Consider the following 25,398-nt stretch of genomic DNA (forward strand, 5'->3'; position numbering starts at 1 on the left):
TCATGTAATCAAACTTTATAGCCATAATACAGACGTGAACCAAACATTTTTATTTGTGCTGCATGTTGAGATAAAACCATTTACGACAATATTAGTCTTGACTATGTTTATGATATTGTCTGCATGGGATAAGCATCTGTGAATAGAGGTTGTGCTTATGAAGGACATATATGACAGTGGTTTGCATGAATGTGAGGCTGTCAGAGTTAATCTGTAAATCTACAGATATTCTCAATTTAGCATGCACCGGAAAAAAACAAAAGAGACAAAACACAACTTGAGCCAGGACTTTTCTCTTGCGGCAAGAGGAGAAACAGTCGCTCTCTCAGCGAGCAGGACTCTTCTATCATTTGCCTCCCCTCTGCCCTTTTTATGAAGCTTGAGTAGGTGGTATCACATTTTATGACCAGGATGTGGTCTCTGAATGGAGGTGTGGGGGTTTATTGCCTTGTGGCATGTTCATTGTAGTACTTTTCCAAACTACTCGTTTCTAGTGAACAAGGGTGCTATCATCTTAATGCAGTTACAGCAACACTGTATTTTTATGCAATAATATATAAAATTTTTCCATCAAAGTCTAAATGCCATTGTTCCCGTTTTTAAAGCAGATTATGTGAGCAATAGATGAAACTACAACAGAAATCAGAAATAAAATAGCCGCCATTTTCTCAAAGCAAGTTGTTGTTAGCAGTTGGCTTTTTATTTATTTCTTTATTATTTTTTTTAAATAAGCAAATGCCCTTGTTGACACAACCCACAAATTTTTTATCCGGGCTTGGGACCGCCGTTGGCATTGGAATGAAATCTGTGTAGTGAAGACGAAAGACAGCAGCATATACCACTATAGAATAAGTGCTACCAAAAGCAAGTAAATAATAAAAAAACTATGATGTCAGACAAAAATTGGATCAAGTGGTTCTTTTGCAGTTCTTAGTCTTGAAGTATAAAGTTGTACTTTCCAAAGTCAACCTCATCAGGCATGATGAGGTTGTCTTCCCTCGCTTTGGCCAATTTGCAACGCAGGAAATCCCGTCTCTCAATCCACTCCTGCAACTCCTCGGAACTGTGGGCGAAGTCACAGCTTGCACCATCAGCGCAGCCAGTTTCTAACCTAACACAAAATGGAAACATGCCATGTTAATTTTCAAATTCATTCAAAACAAGAGCACGAAGAACACATACCTCTGCTAAGACTGTAATGCGTCACAGTAAAAAAAAATAAAAAAATAAAAAATCTAATTACAGTAAAATCAATCATCTGATCTAGGATCCTGATAGAGTAGTTACATAATATAGCAACATTCTGAGATTCATCCCAGATGAGCACAACAAATTACATGATCAGGGGGGAAAAAAAATTCTTCATGTTTTTTGAAAATGTAAATCTGTGCGCAAAAAAATTGACCAAATCAAGATAAAACTTGGTTTAACAATGACGCTTCTGACCCTGTATATAGAAATAATAAGATATGATGTGATTTCAGAATTAGAATCATCTTTATTTGCCAAGTATGTCAAACACACACAAGGAATTTGTCTCCGGTAGTTGGAACCGCTCTAGTACGACAACAGACAGTCAATTGACAGAGAATAGTTTTGAAACATAAAAACACAGTCACTGACTGGCGACCAGTTCAGGGTGTAGTCTGCCTTTCGGCCGAAGTAAGCTGGGATAGGCTCCAGCACCTCATGACCCTGAATAGGATAAGCGGTGAAGAGAATCATCAGACACTTCTCCAATGTCTGATGATGACATTGATGACCATAAAGCCAAAATAAATATGTTTCCTGTGTAAATATGTTGGCCAGGTGACGTGAAAGTGATGTCTTACTTGGTGCAGAGCTCCAAGGATGTACCAGGGAAGCGGTAGCTCCACTTCAAAGCCTCATCTTCTCCCTCACAACTGAACAGGCGCTCCTTGTGCTTGTTGGCTGAGATGTGTTGCTGCCACTGTCGCTCGCCGTTACTGTGCCTCCCACACAGATAACAGTAGAAGCTACACTGAAATGTAAATAGGCAGTGCAGCAGTCATCACCTTGGTTGCAGATGTGGTTGATCAAAAACATGAATCACATCAGTACGGTGGCCGACAGGGGCAAATGCGCACCAAACAGCCATATGCTGCATAGCAGAAATTATGCAAGACGAAAAACATACAAGCACATAAAACTGCCAAAGAAAAATGCTGCAAGATGAAAAGCGGCAATCAAAAAAAACAACAGAAAAAGAGAAATACTGAAACATAAAAATGCTGCAAACACAACTAAACACACAAATACCAAAACAACTGCAAGAGAGAAAATACTGTAAGTTCACGCCACACAACAGAAGTCCGCCAGGCCACTAGGGGGCGCGACCTCCGGGACGGCCCAGTCCTGTGAGCACCAGAGGTATATGTATAGGTAGTACGACACGCTCATGGTGACACTAAACTAGGGAGGTCAAAGTTGTCAATGCATTCCACGTGTGGACTTGCGAGAAAACCAAAAAGATCAAGGATGCTGTCACGTTGTGCTGCATATGGTCAAATGCTATACAATTACGACTAGGGAACTGGGAGTCTGTTTCACATTAATTTTTTTTGCTTTTTAGCAAATGTTCCATATTGATAACATATGCTTTGGCGTTGGCAAAACAGTAACCCTTATGAGCAAATTACGACTAATTTCAGTGTTCAAGCATTGCCTTCTGTGGGAACAACCACCTTTCTGACATGGCACGTCTGTTAGTTGCGCTACTACAGGGCGCTGGCGCATCTAGTATCTATGATAATCACCTCCTGGTACCACAGGACTGTTCCGTCCCAAAGGTCGCGCCCCCCTTGCAGCATTTTTCTTTTGCAGTTGTTTTCTGGGATTGCAGCATTTTTATCTTACAGCATTTTTCATTTGCTGTTGTTTTCTGGGATTGCAGCATTTTTAAATTGCAACATTTTTCTTTTGCTGTTGTTTTATGAGCTTGTTTTTTGTTTCGTGTCAGTCCTGCATTTGCAGCACATTTGCCCCTGTCAGCCACTGTACATTAGGGAGCGGGACACCTCTTTTAAAGGGGAAATTATGGAAAATTTATCTTTTCATTATTTGTACACAAAAAGTGTGAAATTAAACAACCAAGTAAATCTTGTTAGCTACCTGTTGAAAATGTTTCTGTGAGTGAGTCATTCTGAATTTTGCAAAAAAAATTCAGGTAATTTACACAATAACCCCCCCCCCACATCATGTTTCTGCACTCCTAACTTGGGATCAATGCTTGGCGAAGATCCGCAATTGTCAAGTGACATCCAAGCCTAGCTTCTGGACTACATTGAAATTATACAAAGCCAAATGCTAAAATACGATGCATTGAGTTATGTTAGATGCACAGATTAGCTTCTGATAACTGGCACATATTTAAATGTTCGGTTATGTTGTCAATGTGGGTCACATTTTTTAATTTTTCCTTTTAAATTCACTTAGTCAATAGAGGGGTCGGAAAAGTCGTAATACTGAAGAGCCTTCAATTCGTCACAGCGCTCTAGCTCTACCCCAGGCATTATGCTAACGAAAGCTGCAGTCTGCATTAGCAAAAGACAAAACCAGCCCCCAAAACCAAGTGATTTTCAACTAGAATGTGTTTTGAATTACCGAAATTTCTTGTGTAAACTGTGCACCCATGTATAATACCCACCCCCAAATTGACCTCAAAATTCTGGAAAACCCTTCTACCCATGTATAATGCATTTTTAGAATGCATGATTTTGCTTCTACCCATATGATCAAAACATGAAGTATTATCTGTATTTTGTTAGTTTTTTTCCCAAATAATTATTCTGAAGTTAAGCACTTTATTTGAACACGTAATCCTTTTTATTTTTTTTATTTACTTGCTCTTATTTTGAAATTAACAGCCCTACTTTTATTTAGTAAATTTGAAATCACAGTCTTGCTCGTATGTTTAATTACCCAGGTAGAATTTGTAAGATGGGTACAATTCTTAAAGAAAGAAAACATGAAGGACCAGGCGAAACACATTTAATTGACCACGTGGCCACCGAGTTTTGTATTTTTTATTTTATTTATTATTTTTTACTCTCACATTGTGGTACTCATGTTAATGTCAATTACTCACCATTGGTTCAGCGTTGTCTGTTGGCATGACAATGTCTTTTTCTTCTGGGATGGACTGGGTGAGCATGGGTCCGTCTGCTTGGCGACTATTTGTGCTTAATGTCAGCCACATGTTGTACATCTGCTCCATCTCATAGACTGCAGGCATAGACACAAAATCCTTCATCAATTAGGACATTGTTCAAAGGCATTCTGACAGACATGGTGACACTTGAGCAGGGTTGTCCAAACATTTTCTTCCATAGGTCGTGCATAGAAAATGCTAAGGCCACTTTGGCGTTCTTCACTTTTAATTTATTTAACAAGCTAAAAGCTATTATGCAACTGCTAGGCGACAACGCAAGAAGTCAAAGATTTTTCAGGATTATCCCACTAGAATAGATCGTTCCTGCACTGAGAAGCAGCAGAGTCACATCCCCACATTCAGAACCAAAACCAATCCGTATTAAGATGACCTTGACATGGAGCAGAATAACTGAATTATCTTTCTGGGGCATTACGAATGGAAATGTTACCATTTTAGTTAAAACTACTGCAGTGTAGATTCCTTTCATTTTTGAAAATCTATGTACTATTATTAGTAGTAGGAGTATTTAGTAGAGTCACATTTGATGAAAGGTTTCGACACCAAAACTTTTCTTGCTCTTCTGGTAAACTTTCTACAAATATTATAGTGTGTGTGGGAATGTTTTAAATTTATTAAGGTGAACATTAGTGATGTCACATTCACATAGATGTTCTGGTTCATCCCAAGTGTTTGATGTGGTTTTAGCCTTAGGCCAGTCAAGTTACTCCACACCAAATTATCCAAGCATGGCAAGCATGCCTGTAAGGATCATGCTTTGTGCTCTGGGGTACGTCTTGAAACAGAAAACTGTCCCAATAATATTTTGTATCGATTGTGGAATATAAAGAGATAACCACCCCTGAAGTGAATGTTTCAACAGTGGCAGACAATTACAATGTCTTCCTAAAATTCTGTGAGCTGTGGAAATGGAACTGAATGAAACACTGGGATTAAACAATTATGGGTGGTTCAAGTTTGTTTATCCATACAGTAAATTACAATTATCCACAAAAACAGCTTTGTTAAACTGGTATGTATTGAGTTCCTCTTTTGTTTGTTTATTTCAATAACTTGCCGCCTTGATTCTTCATGTACATCCACATTTCCTTTTCCTCTTCGCTGTGTGCAAAGGGGCAGTTTCCACTGTAGTAACACTTTTTCTCCAACATCCGGGTACACAACTGCCAGAAGAGAACTTAAATGCTGATAAAACACCAAAACAAATCAGTGTACTAAGGAAATTACTTTGAACTTAATTTACTCAGCACTTAAGAGAAGACGAAGACTCACTTCATAATGTGTGGGGAAGTTTTTTTTATGTGGAAGCGGTCTGACAGGAACCCAGTTACTCTTCTCCAAGGACTTCACCAACAGTGTGCTTTGCGTTTTTCTCCACCTGAAAGTGCTCATTGTTGTTTTGAGATGAAAAGGAGAGGGAGTGTGAGCAGCTGGATGACGAGATACTGTAAGACAATAGCTTTGCTTGATTTAAACAGCCGTGAGCAATCAGGGTAAGCAAGGCCTTCTCTGCTGGGCTAAACACTATCAGAACCACTGGTCAACATTTCCATCCATCCATTTTCCTAACTGCTTTTCCTCACTCGGGTTGCGGGTGTGATGACGCCTATCTCAGCCTGAACTGGTCGCCAGCCATTCGCACTTACATTCGCACTTACGGGCAATTTAGAGTCCTCAATTAACCTACCATGCATGTTTTTGGGATGTGGGAGGAAACTAAGAGTACCTGGAGAACATACAAACTCCACAAAGGCGAGGCCGGAGTTGAACCCAGGTCCTGCTAACCAGTCGTCCACCGTGCTCGTCAACCTCTACAACCTAAATTATTTGTACCATGAAAGTGTATTCATTTATTCCCAATAGTCTATTCTCTTTATTTCATAGTGTTTCTCGTGGCTGCACTGTCTCTAGTACATGTATGTTAGATTTTTTATTTTTTTGGTCCAAACAGATTTCAACCTGCCATGTCAATTTAATCTTCCCCGGGCCATTAGAATCAGTAGTGCTGGCTGATGTAATTTAAACTATACTAGAGATTGGACTGTTTCTTTAACCAATTAGAATTCAAATTTGCCTCAGTTAGCTCACAATAACGTTAGCATTTTTCTGCCTCTGATTGGTTGGTCAGAGAAAATTTGACAAGCTAAACACATCTGCACACGAACATATTTTGCATCGTCTTTCAATTGTTTGTGTATGTCATGTAATTAAATATCGATTCTAAACTGCTATGATTAATGTAAGTGGGACAGTTGTGTGCAGTTATGTTGTGTTTCTGTATTGACGGTTTATATAATTGCGATGTGATAGTGGTGGTATTAAGAAGTGGATTGAGTTAAGTCCTTACTGAAGGGCCAAGTACCAAACACAGGGCCTGCCACTGGATTTCACGTAGTCTGCTGAACCCTTTGAGGTCAGAATATAAAGAGATACACAGCTTCCTGTACTTTTTAACTTACGCGTGCTTGGTACTGCAAAACGTAAGAGCTTTGTTCGGCATACTGATGGAGTTGCCTTGCCAGCACTGAGCACAGACAAACTGCATCTTCATGTTTAAACTCTTGCCTTTTGGTGTGCCCCTACCATTTGCAGCAGCATGATCCTGTTTACAAAATAAAGCAAGATTAAAAAAATATTGTAGCCAGTTTTCACATGACTAATGTCCACCTTATACCGTAGCAAAAAAAAAAATAAAAAATAAAAAATAAAACAGGGTCATCAATGAACGTGATCCAGGGAGCATTAACAACAACAACGACAAGAAGATATTCCCCATCCATTGTCATATTTAAGAGAATTGTTTGACGTAGTCGGCTCCAAGAATGATTAATGGCAAATGCGTTGACTTTTGAAAGCCTAAAAACCATGAGCTTCTGGTATTCAAAAAATATCTCTAATCTGACAAGAAATAAATTAAAAATTCCAGTAATTTTTAGCTAATTTAGCATTTTTTTGTTACTCACTTCACAACATTAGCAGAGCTACAGGAAAACATCTTGATAGGATGAAGGGCCCTACGCTAGCTACCTCGCAGTAAAAAAAAAAAAAAAAAAAGTGATTTTTTTTTTAAATTTTCTTCTTAGTACAAGCACTTTGCAAGTTAATAAAAGAAGGAAACTATTTTGTGTGCAGTTATATTTTTCGTTGTGCCATTAAACATTAAATTTTACTTCTACCAGGTTTTTTTTAAACATTATCTGTACTTCTACTTACAGTAAGTAGTGGTATGACCATCTAAATGTAAGTACTGTAATGTTATCTAAGAAAATAACATATTGCAAATGTAAAATTCAGTCTTACTTTACTTGAGGTCCTTTTCCTTGCATTCTGCTCCTCTTTCTCATAATATTTTGTTGAGACTTTAACAATCTCATCAGGACTGATACCTAGAAACAAGAACACACAAAAAAGACTAATTCACCAATTGGAAGAAACTAAATGTATGACTATCTTCTCAGACATTGAAGGTGAGGTAAAAATCTGCAATCTAACAAGATAAGCTCCAAGAACTGTATTGGAAATGTAGCTTTAACAAAAGATAATACAAATTGAGTGATGCTGTCTGTGAAGTATCAATTTAACATTTTTAATAATTGAACAATATCTTATTTTTTTTTATTATTGTGACCGTTTGCTTCATAGTGTGGCCTGGCTAATATTCTTCCATCAGGGAATCAAAATAATTCTACAAAGTAATTATAAACCTCAATTATAGTTAAAAAAAGATGGTTTAATTAATTCCTCTCTTTTGTGCCCTGCAATCAACTGGTGACCAGTCCAGGGTGTACACCGCCCCTCGCCAAAAGCCTGCAACCCTAATAAGGCCGAGCAGTATAGAAAATGTGAAGATGGATACTCCTGACAAATGGGACTATGATGAATTTTGTGTTGAAAACCACACATATCCAAGCTTGTAAGAAGATGTGTCAGAAGGATGGGGTGTGAAAACGTGCTGTTTCCACAAACTTAATGCGCCATTCTTCTCAAGCAAGTCGTCAACTATGAGCACACTCCGTTTTAGTGCAGCTGCTAAAATGTGATAGCTGACTGTTAAAAAGCTATCTGCTGTAGCAAGAAACAGCATTGATGGAAACAAGCCGTGAAGTGCCGTGGGACGAGTTGGTGATGAAATGATAATAACAACTCTTAGAAGATTTAACTGTACATGTTTCTGGTAGACAGCACCTTTGTCCCACTGCACCCTCCAGGTTTGTAGCTCAATGACTGAGTGAGCCTTCTGGCAGCTGTACTCCCCTCGGCATCCATCGCGAATGGCTTGGCTGCACAATTCAAAGTGGGCCCGCATGCTGAGTGGACGCACTTTTCTGTAGTTAATGTTGGTGGTCGTCATTACAAATGCTAAACACCTGACAGGCACAAAGTAGGTGAAATTAAAATATGCATTACAGAATACACAAGTTGAGTGAGAATGAAAGTGACTGTTGCGTTCCACTCACTTGTTGGCATCAAAGGAGTGGGGAACATTCAAGTTAGAACACACTGTGGGATCCTCACTGCAGCGCTTACTGATGAACCGAGGTTTACTGTCATAGCACTCCTGAAGACAGGGGGGAAAAAAGATCCAGACATGAACACAGAAAATGTCTGCTATTTTGTTTTCCATTGTGCAGTGGGCTTTTGGATTCCTGACCTGACAGAGGAATATGAACATGCCCTTGTGTTCCTGTAGAAGGCGTATAATGCTGTTCGCAGGGTCTACATTGGTGACACCTGGCGGTCCAAAGAGCAGATTTCTGTCCAGCGTCCCCTTCCTCTCCTCTGTCCAAACGTCGATTTCCAATTGGTTAAAGGCAAATGTGCACTTTTCCCCAAATTTACAGAGGCCCAAATCTCCAGACAGCTCTATATATAAAACATTAAAAAAGCATCAAACAAGTAAGCAGATGATTGAAGAACTCACAATCACTTCACATAAAAATGTTGCCTTGAGGAGAGTGTTTTTTTTTTTTTTTTTTTTTTTAATAAACATCTTGCACAATTCACACAAATGATTTTACAAAAATCAACTACAATTCCTCTAGAGTGAGCTGGGGTTCACCCCTGCAGACCTTGGACAAGAGGAAGAGGACACTGCTGTCAGGTTACATGCAGTATAGACTGTTCACACAAACATTCACCCCTATGGGCAATTTAGATTCTCCAATTACATTACCATGTATGTCTTCATAAGGTGGGAGGAAGCTGGCATACCCAGAAAAAAAAACCTTGCAAGCATGGGGAGAAGATGCAAACTTCACATAGGACGGCCCAAGTTGAAATACGAACCCATAACCTTTGACAATTTGGTATACGTGCTAACCATGTATGTCATTCATTAAACTTAACATTGTGAGCAGTATCCTGAAAGATTCCATCTACAAGTATTTCAAAGGTTTGTTAAAACAATCAGCTTGTCACACACTATAAAACTATTTTTTTTCTTTTGTTTTGTCATGTAAATTTTTAAATAAAATTATAAAAGGAACAAGAGAAGACATACGGTATCCTTAAAGATGGAAGAGATCATCATCACCTCTGCAAAGAACAAATGGCGCGCTGAAGGATGTCCATGTAGGTGGCTCTCGCACTATGGTCCACTCTGAAGGAAGCGCTGCCTTTCGTTTACACAAGAGAATGTCTCGCTTACAGTTGTGGGCCAGGTCTGGTTTGTGAACAGAAGTGTATATCCCTTGACCTAAAAACAAACATACAAAGGTTTCCAGTGACAATGCTTTGTTTTTGATGAGGTTTAAAAAAATATGCCGCAGTGAAAAATGTAATTAACAACATTTTGTACACTACAGTGGAGAGCTGGACAAAAGGTCATTAGAACATGTCCAGACTAACCCACCTTGGCGAGGGAAGCAACTAGTACAGGCCTGCATGAAGTCATGGGTGGCAGACAGAGGGTTTGATACTGGAGTTTGTGTATGCCACTGCTTTGATAGAATGAAAATAATTTGATTAAAATCCCAAGAAAACAGATGAAAAAAATAATCCAGATAAAAGCAAGTCTCACTTTGTCGTTGGACTTTGGGAATTGCTTTTTTAAAGTAATGGCACTGTGAGACGTTGTGACAGCTAAAGGGCAGAGAAAGAACATGGATGATATTACATTTTTGTGTAAATGTCAATAAGCTTGATTCCTGATATAACTAATATATTTCTGATAAACATTTTATGTATTAATTGAACTCTCATGGTTAAGAAATACATAACCGACATATGCTGTGAATTTTCTTACATATAGTATGTTCACCCAAACCAATGCATATAAAAATGATGGCACACATGTAGATACAGTGAGTAAGGAATGTTTATCTTAAAAATAAAAACAAACTAAGAGCTAAAAGTCGCTTTTGAGTCATAGCCAAAACAGAATGTAGAAAAATGGAAAACAGTTGCATCCTGAAGGCCACTCAAAAAAAAAAACAAAAAAAAATTACAGCCTGTCATAGTCAAAACGGAATGTTGAAAAAGGGAAAACAGTTGCGTCCTGAAGGCCACTCAAAGAAGAAAAAAAAAAATGATTACGTCTGCACCTTCATTCCAATCCCCAACAAAATTTGTTATAAATTTGCTAAACTTGTTAGTGTAAATCATACTCGTTTCTTGCCGGATGTAATATTGCATACTTTAGATAGTTGTACCCAAGAATTTAAAGCATAATACGTGTACTTCTTTGCCTATAACATGAATGAGGTATAATCACCAGAGGAGCTGAAATTGCAGAGTGAGTCCAGGCCCGTTCCTTTCTGTGGGAGTGCAGGCAAAGAAGGCCCCCCACCCTCCATTGAAGGAAATGAGTCCAAGGAATCCAGGGAATTCAGCTGGTTCACACCCGACACAGAACGAAGTTGAGCAGATGGGTCACAGGTTCGCCCTACAGGTGTCCACTCATCAAGCAAATCATCAATTGACTTTTCAAGTTCTTTCGGTTCTGTTTTGGACTGGTTGGCTTCTACAGCTACAGCGCATGGAGTCGCCAACAAGAGATCATCCAAGGAATCTAGCATTGTTGACTTCAAACTTGGACCATCTGCGCTTCCAGGGAGGTTATCTAAGGAATGCAGTCCCTGTGGAGATGAGAAGTCATCCTGGGCATCCAGTGAGTTGTCACCGCCAAGTGAAAGGGAGTTCATGGAGATAAATTGAGTAATGGATGAGATAAAGAAGGCTGGGGAGAGCTGAGGCGTTTGAAAAGGCAGAGAAACAAATGCTCAAAATAAATAAATACATTATATATACACATATATATATATATATATATATATATACACACATATATATTATATATATACATAATTTATATATATATATATATATATATATATATATACACACACACACACACTGTATATGCATATTTTTTTTACATGTATTCAGTCATTCTATACCACTCCCTTTTAAGGTGTCTCAGTCCATTGTGGCTCAAATGCATAATAATTCATTAAGTTTATTAACACATAAAACTTCATTTTGGGTGTTTTATAAAGCTTTGACAATCCAAATAATGTGTCTTTACCTTAGGTGGTACGTGTTCATTAGGGATGCAGTCTAGCAAATTGTCCAAGTCATCGCCAAGCAGCTCATAGTCCTCCAAAGTGTCCAGTCTGTCCAGGTCAGAGATGGCACACTGGTCTACATTATATGCTTTGTCAGGGATGGCACAGTGAGGCATGCTGGGAAAACTGACTAAGGAGACACATGCAGAAAACTGTACTCACAATAGCTAGAACATATTCGTGAAAATAAACATATGGTGGCTGTAAGGTTACTGATACTCACCTGGTGCAATTTGATTTAAAGGGTTTGTGACATTTCCGACATAAGACACCTATGTATGAGAAACACATTAAAATGGTATCAAGTCTTTCCTTAACTTAAGTGAAAGGCATCTGTGAGATATCTAATACAGTTGGTGAATGCTGAAATTGTTAGGAACAATGCTTTTTTTATTTGTCTTTTCTCAGTTGTCAACGTTTCAAATAACTGAAAAAACATTTTATTTTACTGACCAATTTCACTGACATAGGGCTTTCGTTTGTTCAGTCCCAGGTGGTTGGCAAGCTCCTCTGCCAATTCATTCACTTGTTTATCCTATGAAGAGTTTTACATAATATGCAATGGTATTTTTAAGTGACTGTGAGTATTGTGTATTGCAGCAATGCATGCGATGTTCAACTGACATACAGTATGTGACATGACTCACTCAATGTGGAAGAAAAACTGTGTACCGTATTTTCACGACCATAAGGGGCACCTAAAAGTCCTAAATTTTCTCCAAAATGGACAGGGCGCCTTATAATGCGGCACGCCTTATGTGTGCACCAAGTTCCAAAATCTGTAAATGTTGTTTGGTGACTTCGATAAGGGCTCCGCTTGACTGACTTGGAGCATTTCCTGCCAACACGCTGCTTATATAAAGGAAAGGCGGAAATGACTGAGGACAGCATGCGGACGTTAAAGGGGGAAGGGTGCGCATGACAGAGGACGCTAAAGGCACGCCCACAGTAGATATATAGTGCTGGGGTGTGCATTGTGCAAAACATCATCGGTTTGGCGAAAGGACCCCCGAAAATGGTGCCTACGAAGAGACACACTTACGAAGCACAGTTTAAACTGAAAGCTATCAGTTACGCGGAGGGACATGGGAATCGAGCAGCTGCGAGAGAATTCAAGATTAACGAATCCATGGTTGGCAAGTGGAGGAAGCAGGAAAACGAGCTTCGCCAATTCAAGAAGACAAAGCTGAGTTTCTGCGGAAACAAGGCGAGGTGGCCCGAGTTGGAAGACCACTGGATTAATGAGCAAAGAACAGCCGGGAGAAGCGTCTCTACAGTCACCATTCGACTGAGTGCAATAACTCGGAGCTTGCCATCATTCCGGGAGGCTTGACAAAGGAACTCCAACCGCTGGACATCGGTGTAAACTTCAAAGTGAAGTTGCGAGCGGTGTGGGAGCGATGGGATGACAGATGGCGAACACAGCTTTACTAAGATGAGGAGGCTGCGTTATGAGTTATGCCACAATTTGTGAATGGATTGTGGATGCTAGGGCTAACGTGTCTGCTTGCACTGTTGTTCGAGCTTTCGTAAAAGCCGGCATCATTTCTGAGGAGCCGCACGGCAACAAGACTGACTCCGACAATGACGAGAGGGAACCTGCCGTGTTTGGTGGAGCATATGTTTTGCCATGCCTGCGCCCAATAATACGCCCTTATGTGTGTGCTAAATACAGAAATAGATCCCGTAATTGAGACTGCACCTTTTAATACCTTATGGTCTTATGGTCGTGAAAATACGGTAAATGGAATTTCTTCACTGACACAATGAAAAATAGAAGACAGTAGAAGCAGTGATTTACTATTACTACTTCTTCTTCTTTTCCTTTCGGCTTGTCCCGTTAGGGGTCGCCACAGCGTGTCATCCTTTTCCATGTAAGCCTATCTCATGCATCCTCCTCTCGAACACCAACTCCCATCAGGTCTTCCCTCACGACATCCATCAACCTTCTCTTTGGTCTTCCTCTAGCTCTCTTGCCTGGCAGCTCCATCCTCATCATCCTTCTACCGATATACTCACTATTTCTCCTCTGGACGTGTCCAAACCATCGAAGTCTTCTCTCTCTAACTTTGTCTCCAAAACATCGAACCTTGGCTGTCCCTCTGATAAGCTCATTTCTAATTTTATCCAACCTGGTCACTCGAGAGCGAACCTCAACATCTACATTTCTGCCATTTCCAAGTCTGCTTCCTGTTGTCTCTTCAGTGCCACTGTCTCTAATCCGTACATCATGGCTGGCCTCACCACTGTTTTATAAACTTTGCCCTTCATCCTAGCAGAGACTCTTCTGTCACATAACACATCTGACACCTTCCTCCACCCGTTTTAACCTGCTTGGACCCGTTTCTTCACTTCCTGACCACACTCACCATTTCTCTGGACGGTTGACCCCAAGTATTTAAAGTCCTCCACCCTTGCTATCTCTTCTCCCTGTAGCCTCACTCTTCCCCCACCACCCCTCTCATTCATGCACATATATTCTGTCTTACTTCGGCTAATCTTCATTCCTCTTCTTTCCAGTGCATGCCTCCATCTTTCTAACTGTTCCTCCAGCTGCTCCCTGCTTTCACTGCAGATCACAATGTCATCTGCAAACATCATGGTCCACGGGGATTCCAGTCTAACGTCATCTGTCAGCCTATCCATCACCACTGCAAAAAGGGAGGGGCTCAGGGCTGATCCCTGATGCAGTCCCAAGTCCACCTTAAATTCTTCTGTCACACCTACAGCACACCTCACCGCTGTTCTGCTGCCCTCGTACATGTCCTGTATTATTCTAACATACTTCTCTGCCACTCCAGACTTCCGCATGCAGTACCACAGTTCCTCTCTGGGTACTCTGACATAGGCTTTCTCTAGATCTACAAAGACACAATGGACCTTCTCTGTACTTTTCCAACAACATCCTCAAGGCAAATAATGCATCTGTGGTACTCTTTCTAGGCATGAAACCATACTGTTGCTCGCAAATACTCACTTCTGTCCTGAGTCTAGCCTCCACTACTTTTTCCCATAACTTCATTGTGTGGCTCATCAACTTTATTCCTCTATAGTTCCCAAAGATCTGCACATCACCTTTGTTCTTAAAAATGGGCACCATTACACTTTTCCTCCATTCCTCAGGCATTTTCTCACACACTAGAATTCTATTAAACAAGCTGGTCAAAAACTCAACAGCCACCTCTCCTAGATGTTTCCATACCTCCACAGGAATGTCATCAGGACCGACTGCCTCTTCTACTCTCCCTTCTCTCTCATTTTCCTCATTCATCAACTCCTCGAAGTATTCTTTCCATCTAGCTAGCACACTGCTGGCACCAGTCAACATATTTCCATCTCTATCCTTAATCACCCTAACCTGCTGCACATCCTTCCCATCTCTATCCCTCTGTCTGGCCAGCCTGTATCGATCCTTTTCTCCTTCTTTAGTGTCCAACCTGCCATACATGTCATCATATGCCTCTTGTTTGGCCTCTGCCACCTATACCTTTACCCTACGTCGTATCTCAATGTATTCCTTTCTCCTCTCCTCAGTCCTCTTAGTATCCCACTTCTTAGCTAACCTCTTTTCTTGTATGATTTCCTGTACTGTGAGGTTCCACCACCAAGTCTCCTTCTCTCCTTTCCAGCCAGAAGATACACCAAGTACTCTCCTGCCTGCCTCTCTGATCACCTTGGCTGCTGTGGTCAAGTCTTCTGGAAGCTCCTCTCATCCACCGAGAGCCTGTCTCACCTCTTCCCGAAAAGCTGCACAACACTCGTCCTGTCTCAGCTTCCACCACATGGTTCTCTTCTCTGCCTTTGTCTTCCTAATCTTCCTCCCCACCATCAGTCATCTTACACACCCCCATCCTATGCTGTCTAGCCACACTCTCCCCTACCACTACCTTACAGTTGGTAACCTCCTTCAGATTACATCGTCTGCACAACATGTAATCCACCTGCATGCTTCTACCTCTGCTCTTGTAGGTCACCCAATGTTCGTGCCTCTTCTGCAAAAAAGTGTTCACTGCAGCCATTTGCATCCTTGTTGCAAAGTCTACCACCATCTGTCCCTCCAAGTTCCTTTCCTGGATGCCGTACTGACCCATCACTTCTTCATCACCCCTATTACCTTCACCAACATGTCCATTACAATCTGCACCAATTACAACTCTCTCCGTCTGGGATGCTCAGAACTACTTCGTCTAGCTCCTTCCAGAATTTCTCTTTCACCTCTAGGTCACATCCTACCTGTGGGGCATCGCCACTAATCACATTACACATAACACCCTCAATTTCAAGTTTCAGCCTCATCACTCGATCTGATACTCTTTTCACCTCCAAGACATTCTTAGCCTAATCTTCTTTTAAAATAACCCCGACTCCATTTCTCTTCCCATCTACACCATGGTAAAATAATTTAAACCCTGCCCCTAAACTTCTAGCCTTATTGCCTTTCCACCTGGACACACAATATATCAACCTTTCTCCTAATCATCATGTCAACCAATTCCCGAGATTTTCCTGTCATAGTCCCAACATTCAAAGTCCCCACATTCAGTTCTAGGCTCTGTGCTTTCCTCTTCTCTTTCTGCCGAAGAACCCGCTTTCCACCTCTTCTTCTTCTTTGACTTCCACCCACAGTAGCTGAATTTCCAACGGCGCCCTGCAGGTGGACGGCGCCGGTGGCGGACGTTGTTAACCCGGGCCACGACCGATCCGGTATGGAATTCTTTGGATGAACGCTCATATTTGTTTGGCAAAGTTTTAAGCCGGATGCCCTTCCTGACGCAACCCTCTGCATTTATCCGGGTTTGGGACCGGCCTACAGTTTGCACTGACTTGTGCCCCCCATAGGGCTGCATTCAGTGCTTTACTATTAACATAACAGTTAAACATGTAGTGATTGTTTTGCTTAAAAAAAAATTCTGTGATGCTCAAACGACCAATGCAAAAAAAAAAAAAAAAAAAAAAATTACGAGTTAACTAATAAGTAATGGTTTCTTGCAAAACATATTTCATAACAGTCAAACAAAATTATGCATGGTCCAAACATACAACATTTGTTGAATTGTACTAGCAATATTACCCAATAGCATTTTGTTTCAATAATTACATTCTTTTACGATGCTTCATGCTACCAAGGTAGCAGCCATGACTAACGTCGGGTTGTTTGCAGAGCTAATGCTAGCTTAGTATAGCGCTGCTATTTTGTTGAAGCTGACAGACAGCATTCTCTGTGAATGTTTATCAAAACCATGCACTTTCATAACTGCATTCCATTATGAATGGCCATTTTTGTGAATCACGGTCGTACACGTCAGTGAGTCGATAGAGAAGATGGCCGGGCCCATGTCTGCTGCTTTGGCACACGGTATCACAACCAGTGGAACTTGTTACAGCAGTTCAGAGGAACATCGCTACGACCGCCGTGAATTTCATTGCGTGGATCCACCGTTTTTGGGTCAGTCAACAATGAACTGCTAACCATTGCAGAGCCAGCAAACTCGGAAGCAGCGGACTTTCCAACCAGCACAGGCCGCCCCGCAAGAGCGTCGACACCATCTATGTTACTCTTGTGCTTTGCTGTGCAGTCAAATATTCATTGTTTTACAGCGGACTGGGTCCACACAGTAATTCTTCATCGTCATAATTGTTGACATGTAGTACACGTACTGTGCATTACCTATATGCGTGCTTAGCTGTAATCTGTTTACTGTATTGTATTGTGTGTATTGTAGTGTAGTGTACAGCAATGTTTGGGGATATTTGTAAGCATTTGAAATGCTATTTAAGTGTTTTGGCATCATGGTTTGTGGTATATTTATGGTTTAACTATTAATGTAGTCAATTATCATCAATTTAACGTAGTGTAAATTATTTCCAAAAACGTGGTATTCGCGGTAAGGCTCGGACAATCCGACTGTATACAGGTTTATTGTACCTTATTGCCTTCGACGAATGAACAGAGAGATACATTATTTGTAGTAAATAAAATATACTTTTCAGATTAATCAAGTGAAATTCCCCCACGCACACTTGATGATCTCACTGGTCAGACTAGTATGACATGGCACATTGGGTGGCAATCACTGGCCTCGATGAATGGATTAGGAACTGGTTCAAGTCAACTCTAACTTTGTATTAGCATGACCCATTTAATGTTAATTGTGTTCAGTACGGGATTAGAAAGGAAACAGACATAACATTACCTTGTCGCCTTCAGAATCCGGATATGCCAGGGAGGACCTGAAAACCCATACAGAGAATGATGTGAAATTACAATACTAAGGCGTGTTCCATTTTGTTGTTTGTACAGAGAATTCTGTGGAAATTACAGTGCTAAGCGGTGTTCCATTTTGTTGTTTTTGTTTGTTTGTTTTAAAAGTAATTCAAGTTAAATCTTACTGTATGGAACTCAGAGGTTGTGTTTCTTTCCTGCGTTTCTGTCGCTGCGGCTTCATTCTTACTCCCTGGGAGGATGGAGACAAAGCATTGCACAAATAAGGTTGAAATGCCGTTGATGTCCTGCAAAGCTTTAAACATAAGTAGAAAGCATGAAGAAGAAGAAAAAAGTCACTTGTAGTGTACGCTTCTCGTGTTGCTTCAATATCAATCCTTGAGGCGATATTTAGCAGTTTGGTCTATGAAACATCATGGCGTGACTGCCTGGCACAACTTCAAACCCACTTACCTTCCCAAGTGAGGAAGTTCATTGATCCGCAGCAGTTTTAATTTGGTGTCACGGGCGAGCAGGACGAGATCGAAAGACTTCCAGCAGTGAACGTGTTACCTTCGTGCAGAGTTAACGAATAGGCCAACCGCTCGCAGATAACACCGCCTTTACGTACCCACCACAGACTGTAGGTTTCAATACTTTCGATTTCTCGAAACTCCAGTCCACATGACATCATTGCTGCCAACTCCTCAGCAAGGTATGTCGCTATTGGCTGTCTTAAAAGTCGCTAGAAATCGTTAAATGTCTACACCGTGGTCTCGTCGTTAGTCAATCACAGGTAGACTTGCGATGTCGAATAAATATTTTAGAATTTTCAGAGGGAAATTATGGGGTTCTGAAATTTTCAGGTCAGTCCCCGGAATATTCGTTTTCGGAGTTTGAGGATGGAACCTGAACGCACCAGTGTCGGCTAATCGAACTACAAATCCCTTGAGCACCAACTCTTGAGTCGTCAAGCAGTGTGTTGTGCTGTGCTGAATTGTCGTTTGAACGTCGAGAACGAGCGGGAGCGTGGCGTGCCATTCGACAGGATTCACTTAAAACGGCAGTGTTCGGGTAATTTTGTATTTATTTCATTGGGATAATAACAGACTTGGCGATGTGTTTGAATGCGCTGTGGAATTCAGTTGTAGGTGGTCGGCGGTGTGCTGTTGACAGACCAGAGAGGCCAAACCACGTTCCATTCTAATACAGTACCACTCAACATTAATTTCACAGTGCTTAGATGGTCCACTACACTCAAAGGTGTGGGGTTTAAATGTTTATTCAAATACTTAATTCCTGGGTACTTTTACTGACTGCTGCGGTTCAATAGAAGCTATGTCCTCTTGACTAGCTTTGAAGTTCTAGATCCCTAACGTTAGCATTACGTGGCTAATGCTAGACATAGCGCTCCTGTTGTAAGTAATTTTACATCTTCAAAATTCAGTACTGTTCATAATATTAGTAATGTCGTGTTATCATTCAGGTTTTATGAATAAAGCTTTGCCTACTAATTTGTGTGGATAAGTTCTTCTCGAAACAAAGGACAGTAAATGCCAGAATTTTAATGCTTTTGTTTCTTTTGGTTCCCCAATTCTCGTGCTCTATAGTTGTCTTAAAACAGACCACGCATTCAGAGACAGTTTTTGTTCCAACCAACATATAGTTTTCATATGAGTCAGCAATCAATGCCCTAAACACATATGACTGTAATAGTGGATGGGACAAGAATGAGGCTCTGTTTTGACTTGTAATCATGTCCAACACTTTTTGGGGGGTTTACCACTGTAAAGACATATGATACATTGCCTGTAAATGTCATCTTCCTGACACATTTTCACTTGCACAATCAGGATAAATCACTTCTGTGATTCACTGTTACCAATCAGAACTGATCGGAAGAGCAATGTATATGAGGTGTGTCAGTAAAGAACCAGGACGAGTGTCACCAAAGATATAATTTAACCCAAACTATGAGTTTTCCACTTCAATGTGGGCCAGGCGATCAACCTTCACATGTACCAAGAGATCCTGCGGCTTCTGCTTCGTTCAGTGCTCAAGAAGAGGCGAGAGTTGTAGCAGGACAACCTGTGGCTGCTTCACCATGACAACGCGCCTGCTCAATTTCCTGAGCAGCCGTGTATTATATTTTTTTCCCCGTGTATTATATATTTTTTCCCCTTTCCCAAGCTCCAGGGCGTCATCAGGAGGGACCCGTTTTGAAGCCTTGTACGATATCAAGATGGCTGTGATGACAGAGCTGCGTAGGATCCTGGAAGAATCATTCCAGGAGTACATGGTGTGGCAGAGAAGGCTGGAAATGTGGTTAGACCCCAGGGGGATTACTTTGAAGTGGAAAACTTGTAGTTTGGATTTGAACTATATCTTTTGTGGCACCAGTCCTTAAACCTTTCTGACACACCTCGTACATCACTATTAAATAAGTTTTGTTGTTTAAAAAGAAAAAAGAAAGTCTAATGCCATGAGAATTTCTGCAAGAAATATCACAAAAACAGCAAAGTGGTCGGACTCACAGTGTCATTTAGTTTGCACTCATCTGACAATATCAAGAGACAAATTTTATTCTAAAGTATTCTAAACATTGGTGTGCATTGCATTCCAGTTAACATGTGACCTGTCGAGAGACATTTTTCCTTCAAGGTTGAACTACAATTCCAATGAAGTTGGGACGTTGTGTTAAACATAAATAAAAACAGAATACAATGATTTGAAAATGATGTTCAACCTACATTTAATTGAATACATTAAAAAGACAAGATATTTAATGTTCAAACCAATAAACTTTTTTATTTTTAGCAAATAATCATTAACTTAGAATTTTATGGCTGGAACACGTTCCAAAAAAGCTGGGACAGGGTCATGTTTACCACTGTGTTACATCACCTTTTCTTTTAACAACATTCAATAAACGTTTGGAAACTGAGGACACTAATTGTTGAAGCTTTGTAGGTGGAATTCTTTCCCATTCTTGCTTGATGTACAGCTTCAGCTGTTCAACAGTACGGGGTCTCCGTTGTCGTATTTTACACTTCATAATGCGGCACACATTTTCAATGAGAGACAGGTCTGGACTGCAGGGAGGCCAGTCTAGTACCCACACTGTTTTACTACGAAGCCACGCTGTTGTAACACATGCAGAATGTGGTTTGGCATTGTCTTGCTGAAATAAGCAGGGGCGTCCATGAAAAAGACATTGCTTGGATGGCAGCATGTTTCTCCAAAACCTGGATGTACCTTTCAGCATTAATGGTGCCTTCACAGATGTGTAAGTTACCCATGCCATTGGCACTGACACAGCCCCATACCATCACAGATTTTGGCTTTTGAACTTTGCATCCATAACAGTCTGGATGGTTCTTTTCCTCTTTGGCCCAGAGGACACGACGTCCACAATTTCCAAAAACAATTTAAATGTGGACTTGTCGGACCACAGAACACTTTTCCACTTTGCATCAGTCCGTCTTAGATGAGCTTGGGCCCAGAGAAGCCGGCGGCTTTTCTGGGTGTTGTTGATAAATGGCTTTTGCTTTGCATAGTAGAGTTTCAAGTTGCACTTACGGATGTAGCGCCGAACTGTATTTACTGACATTGGTTTTCTGAAGTGTTCCTGAGCCCATGTGGTGATATCCTTTACACATTGATGTCGGTTTTTGATGCAGTGAGGGATCGAAGGTCACGGGCATTCAATGTTGGTTTTCGGCCTTGCCGCTTACATGCAGTGATTTCTCCAGATTCTCTGAACCTTTTGATGATATTCTGGACCATAGATGATGAAATCCCTAAATTCCTTGTAATTGTACGTTGAGGAACATTGTCCTTAAACTGTTTGACTATTTTCTCACGCACTTGTTCACAAAGAGGTGACCCTCGCCCCATCTTTGCTTGTGAATGACTAAGCAATTTAGGGAAGCTCCTTTTTATACCCAATCATGGCACCCACCTGTTCCCAATTAGCCTGTTCACCTGTGGGATGTTCCAACCAGGTGTTTGATGAGCATTCCTCAACTTTCTCAGTCTTTTTTTCCACCTGTCCCAGCTTTTTTTGGAAGATGTTGCAGACATAAAATTCTAAGTTAATAATTATTTGCTAAAAACAATCAAGTTTATCAGTTTGAACATTAAATATCTTGTCTTTGTAGCGTGTTCAATTAAATAGGTTGAACATCATTTGAAAATAATTGTATTCTGTTTTTATTTGTTAAACACAACGTCCCCACTTCATTGGAATTGGGGTTGTAGGAATTCACTACCTGCCACCCTAAAACTAATTCCTGGTTTAATAGCATAGAAGAGTTACATTGTTAATTTACAATACACTACCTGCCACCCTAAAACTAATTCCTGGTGTAATAGCATAGAAGAGTTCCATTGTTAATTTACAATACATGAGAGCACAACACATGACATACCAAAAGGCTGTAGACTTACAGGTCACACAGAATACATGAACCAAGTGGCACACAGCAAAGCCCAGATTTAATTAAATAGGTTCATAAAACGTATGATACTGGATAACATCAAAGCAATATAATGAATATGGAAAGCATATTTATGAATAGTATGAATAAAATTTTACATTACTGTACATGGCATTCTAATTGACTAGGAAATGATTTGGGGTCAAATACATTGCACGCAGGATGTCGTGTGTTTTATAGTCATTTTTGAAAGATGGCAGATGAGGCAGATTTTCTGGTCACTTGTAGTAGGAAATGCTACACAGCAATTGTTTCAAGGTGATACAATTTTGCGACCTACCCTCTGTCTTGAAAAAAAATCTATATTTTTTTTTCTCCAGGTACCCCAATGGCGACAGACATTGTTTCACAGTTGGCTGACTCCTTGGCCAAAGCTGGAGTTGAGGAAGGGGAGCTGAGTTACAAAGGACAGGGAAGAAAGCTTGATGATTCCAAATCAGGTGCAAGTTGTTGAAGTTTCCAACTTTCCGTTCTTACAGCTGTGGGAAAAATGAATAGAAACACTTTTCAGTCTTGGATGTATTTTTTCTGTCTATTAATGTCCTTCTATGTCTAACCCATTTTCAAAACTCTAGTTGAAGAGATTGTGAAGGAGATCAAGGACTTTGAAGGTCTCCAAGCCCTGCGATTGGAGGGAAACACTGTAGGTGTGGAGGCGGCAAAAGCCATTGCCAAGGCCCTCGAGACAAAGAGCCAGTTCAAGGTTTTGAGCAGCTACTTTTGAATCCTCTAAACATACTTTGCATTATTAAGTCTTTTGGTTTTCTTTTACACCGCACTAAAGGCGTCTTTATACTCCAGCGCTTGCGCAGCCGACAACGCCCGCATTGACCATGTGACCGAATTGGCCCGCCCCTCTGCTTGACGGGCACACGGCAAAAATTGTTGCTGCGCGTAGAATGCCGTGGAGGTCATCTCTTGTGATTGGTCCGTTTTAGTCAGATGCTGTGATGATGTAATCAGCGTTCCTCACGGTTCCATATCGCACCTACGTCGCCGCCTTCTCGATCGATTTTGCAGCATAATTAAACGTATCATCTGGTCATCTAGGTGTATTTGTTCTAGCAGACACTGTTCCATGGTCGCCATTGTTGTTGCTTTGATCCTTGTTACGTAAAGTAAAAACGGCTTCCAGAAATGGCCAAAAAATCCAGAGGAAACTCCACCCCGTGGCGTCCTAGCCAATAACAGCCGTAGCGCCACCCCCGACTTGGAGGAGAACTGTAGCCCACTTTCAAAACAGTGCACGTGGGTTGTGCGCGAGTATAAAGGCAAACTGGGTGCGGGATAGCCGCAGTGACGTCAGCGGGGTCGCCGTCCGCGCGAGTATAAAGAAGCCTTAAGAACGATTCAAGATCTCGAAGAACAAAGTGACAATAACAACATGATATTTTTTTTTTTTGCTTGTTTAATAAAATAACTTGTTTTTTTCAGCGCTGTTTCTGGAGTGACATGTTTACTGGCCGCCTCCGCTCTGAGATCCCACCTGCTCTGGTAACAGCATTGTCCTGATTGGTTGTTTATGGGGTGTTCTCATTACATGACTACGGGCTACCAATATTTCTATCTTTCTGTCAAAGAATTCACTGGGTGATGCTCTGATGCTGGCGGGTGCCAAGCTGACTGTCTTAGATCTAAGTGATAACGCCTTCGGACCAGACGGGGTGAAGGGCATCGAGCAGTTGCTGAAAAGCCCCGCCTGCTACACTCTGCAGGAACTACGGCTCAACAATTGCGGCATGGGCATTGGAGGAGGGAAGGTAAATTGTGTGAAAATCCTCCTCAAGTGAAGCTTACTGTAAATTTCCAGATTTTCCTATGTGATCATTGTAGTATTTACCTACCTAGCTAATTCTGAGAATAAATGTCAAGAAATCCCTTTATTATTCCTTGACAGGGCAAATTTGATATAAATTGTATTTTAACAGGTGTCACGGTGGACGACTGGTTAGAGCGTCAGCCTCACAGTTCTGAGGACCGGGGTACAATCCCCGGCCCCGCCTGTGTGGAGTTTGCATGTTCTCCCCGTGCCAGCGGAGGTTTTCTCCGGGCACTCCGGTTTCCTCCCACATCCCGAAAACATGCATGAACTGGAGACTCTAAATTGCCTGTAGGTGTGATTGTGAGTGCGAATGGTTGTTTGTTTGTATGTGCCCTGCGATTGGCTGGCCAACCAGTTCAGGGTGTACCCCGCCTCCTGCCCGATGATAGCTGGGATAGGCTCCAGCACGCCCGCGACCCTAGTGAGGAGAAGCGGCTCAGAAAATGGATGGATGGATGTATTTTAACAGGCACATGCCTCATGCTCGTACATTTACACAAACATAAACAAAAAACTGGGCATGTGCTTGGGTGTGGCATTAGGGGGTCCCACACCAACAAATGAGCAGTTGGGGATTTGTTACCTTGCACAAAGGCAACTCTATCAATAAGGGGGTTTATGATTTTTATTTATTTATTTATTTAGGATTTGTTTAAATTAGTATTTTAAACATCAACACTTTTTTTTACTGAAAATGTTTTAAAAAAAATCTACTGTACATTTATGAATTAAGCACCTAAAAATATAATTAAAAACCTTTAAATATATTTAAAAAGTGTGTGTGAAAGTGTGTGTGTGTGTGTGTGGATTATCTCCTCAAGAAAATGAATCAAGTGAAACATTTTTCTACAGCAAACTTGTGTTTGATACAAAAGGGCAAATGATAATATTTTCTGGACAGATGAAACAAAAATAGAGATTTTTAGCGAGCCACAAAAACAGTATGTTTATAGACGGTGCAATGAAGCCTTTAAGCAAAAGAACACTCTGCCAAAAGTCAAGCATGGAGTATCCATAATGCTGTGGGGCTGTACTGGAGGCCTTGACTGTATCACAGGTATCATGAAATAAGAAAATTATCAAGAGATTTTAGAGCAAAATGTCTTACCCAAAATAAG

At 40.9% G+C, this 25,398-nt stretch overlaps 2 protein-coding genes across 12 annotated transcripts in view; one reads left to right on the forward strand and one right to left on the reverse strand.

The window, feature by feature from the left end:
- Positions 1 to 18,573, reverse strand: LOC133465575 (zinc finger CCCH domain-containing protein 7B-like). Of its 8 annotated transcripts, XM_061748527.1 has the most exons (20): positions 18,434 to 18,573; positions 18,148 to 18,212; positions 17,952 to 17,988; positions 12,211 to 12,292; positions 11,981 to 12,029; positions 11,718 to 11,805; positions 10,905 to 11,379; positions 10,212 to 10,273; positions 10,044 to 10,131; positions 9,726 to 9,887; positions 8,844 to 9,055; positions 8,650 to 8,750; positions 8,378 to 8,559; positions 7,493 to 7,578; positions 6,652 to 6,794; positions 5,465 to 5,570; positions 5,250 to 5,355; positions 4,109 to 4,245; positions 1,833 to 2,002; positions 1 to 1,111 (listed from the first exon to the last, which is right to left on the reverse strand). In XM_061748527.1, the coding sequence occupies exons 2-20, from the start codon at positions 18,201 to 18,203 to the stop codon at positions 931 to 933; spliced, it is 2,523 nt and encodes an 840-aa protein (XP_061604511.1). In that variant the 5' UTR covers positions 18,204 to 18,212; positions 18,434 to 18,573; the 3' UTR covers positions 1 to 930. The 8 variants fall into 8 exon arrangements, with proteins under 8 accessions (XP_061604511.1, XP_061604514.1, XP_061604512.1 ...); XM_061748530.1 differs by lacking the exon at positions 12,211 to 12,292 and having other exon boundaries at positions 10,905 to 11,289; positions 11,718 to 11,887; XM_061748528.1 differs by lacking the exon at positions 12,211 to 12,292 and having other exon boundaries at positions 10,044 to 10,128; positions 11,718 to 11,887.
- Positions 18,550 to 25,398, forward strand: part of rangap1a (RAN GTPase activating protein 1a) — a 17,372-nt gene continuing 10,523 nt past the window's right edge. For 2 of the 4 annotated variants that reach the window (XM_061748537.1, XM_061748534.1), the window contains exons 1-5: positions 18,550 to 18,674; positions 22,779 to 22,898; positions 23,034 to 23,161; positions 23,893 to 23,952; positions 24,039 to 24,218. In XM_061748537.1, coding sequence (XP_061604521.1) covers positions 18,644 to 18,674; positions 22,779 to 22,898; positions 23,034 to 23,161; positions 23,893 to 23,952; positions 24,039 to 24,218 — 519 coding nt within the window. In that variant the 5' untranslated portion in view covers positions 18,550 to 18,643. Of the gene's footprint in view, positions 18,675 to 18,825; positions 19,034 to 19,104; positions 19,223 to 22,778; positions 22,899 to 23,033; positions 23,162 to 23,892; positions 23,953 to 24,038; positions 24,219 to 25,398 lie in introns of those variants that run through there. The other 2 variants (XM_061748536.1, XM_061748535.1) reach the window with 2 other exon arrangements.

The sequence above is a fragment of the Phyllopteryx taeniolatus genome, chromosome 16 (assembly GCF_024500385.1).
Source record: "Phyllopteryx taeniolatus isolate TA_2022b chromosome 16, UOR_Ptae_1.2, whole genome shotgun sequence".
Classification (NCBI taxonomy): domain Eukaryota; kingdom Metazoa; phylum Chordata; class Actinopteri; order Syngnathiformes; family Syngnathidae; genus Phyllopteryx; species Phyllopteryx taeniolatus.

Bases quoted from the DNA above. Each gene is read 5' to 3' on its own strand.
- LOC133465575 (XM_061748526.1), bottom strand. From the start codon at position 18,203: ATGAAGCCGCAGCGACAGAAACGCAGGAAAGAAACACAACCTCTGAGT. The intron at 8,751-8,843 runs GTCAGGAATCCA...CCCTGTCTTCAG, and splicing joins TGTTCATATTCCTCTGTCAG to GAGTGCTATGACAGTAAACC. The intron at 2,003-4,108 runs GTGAGTAATTGA...TTTACATTTCAG, and splicing joins CAGACAACGCTGAACCAATG to TGTAGCTTCTACTGTTATCT.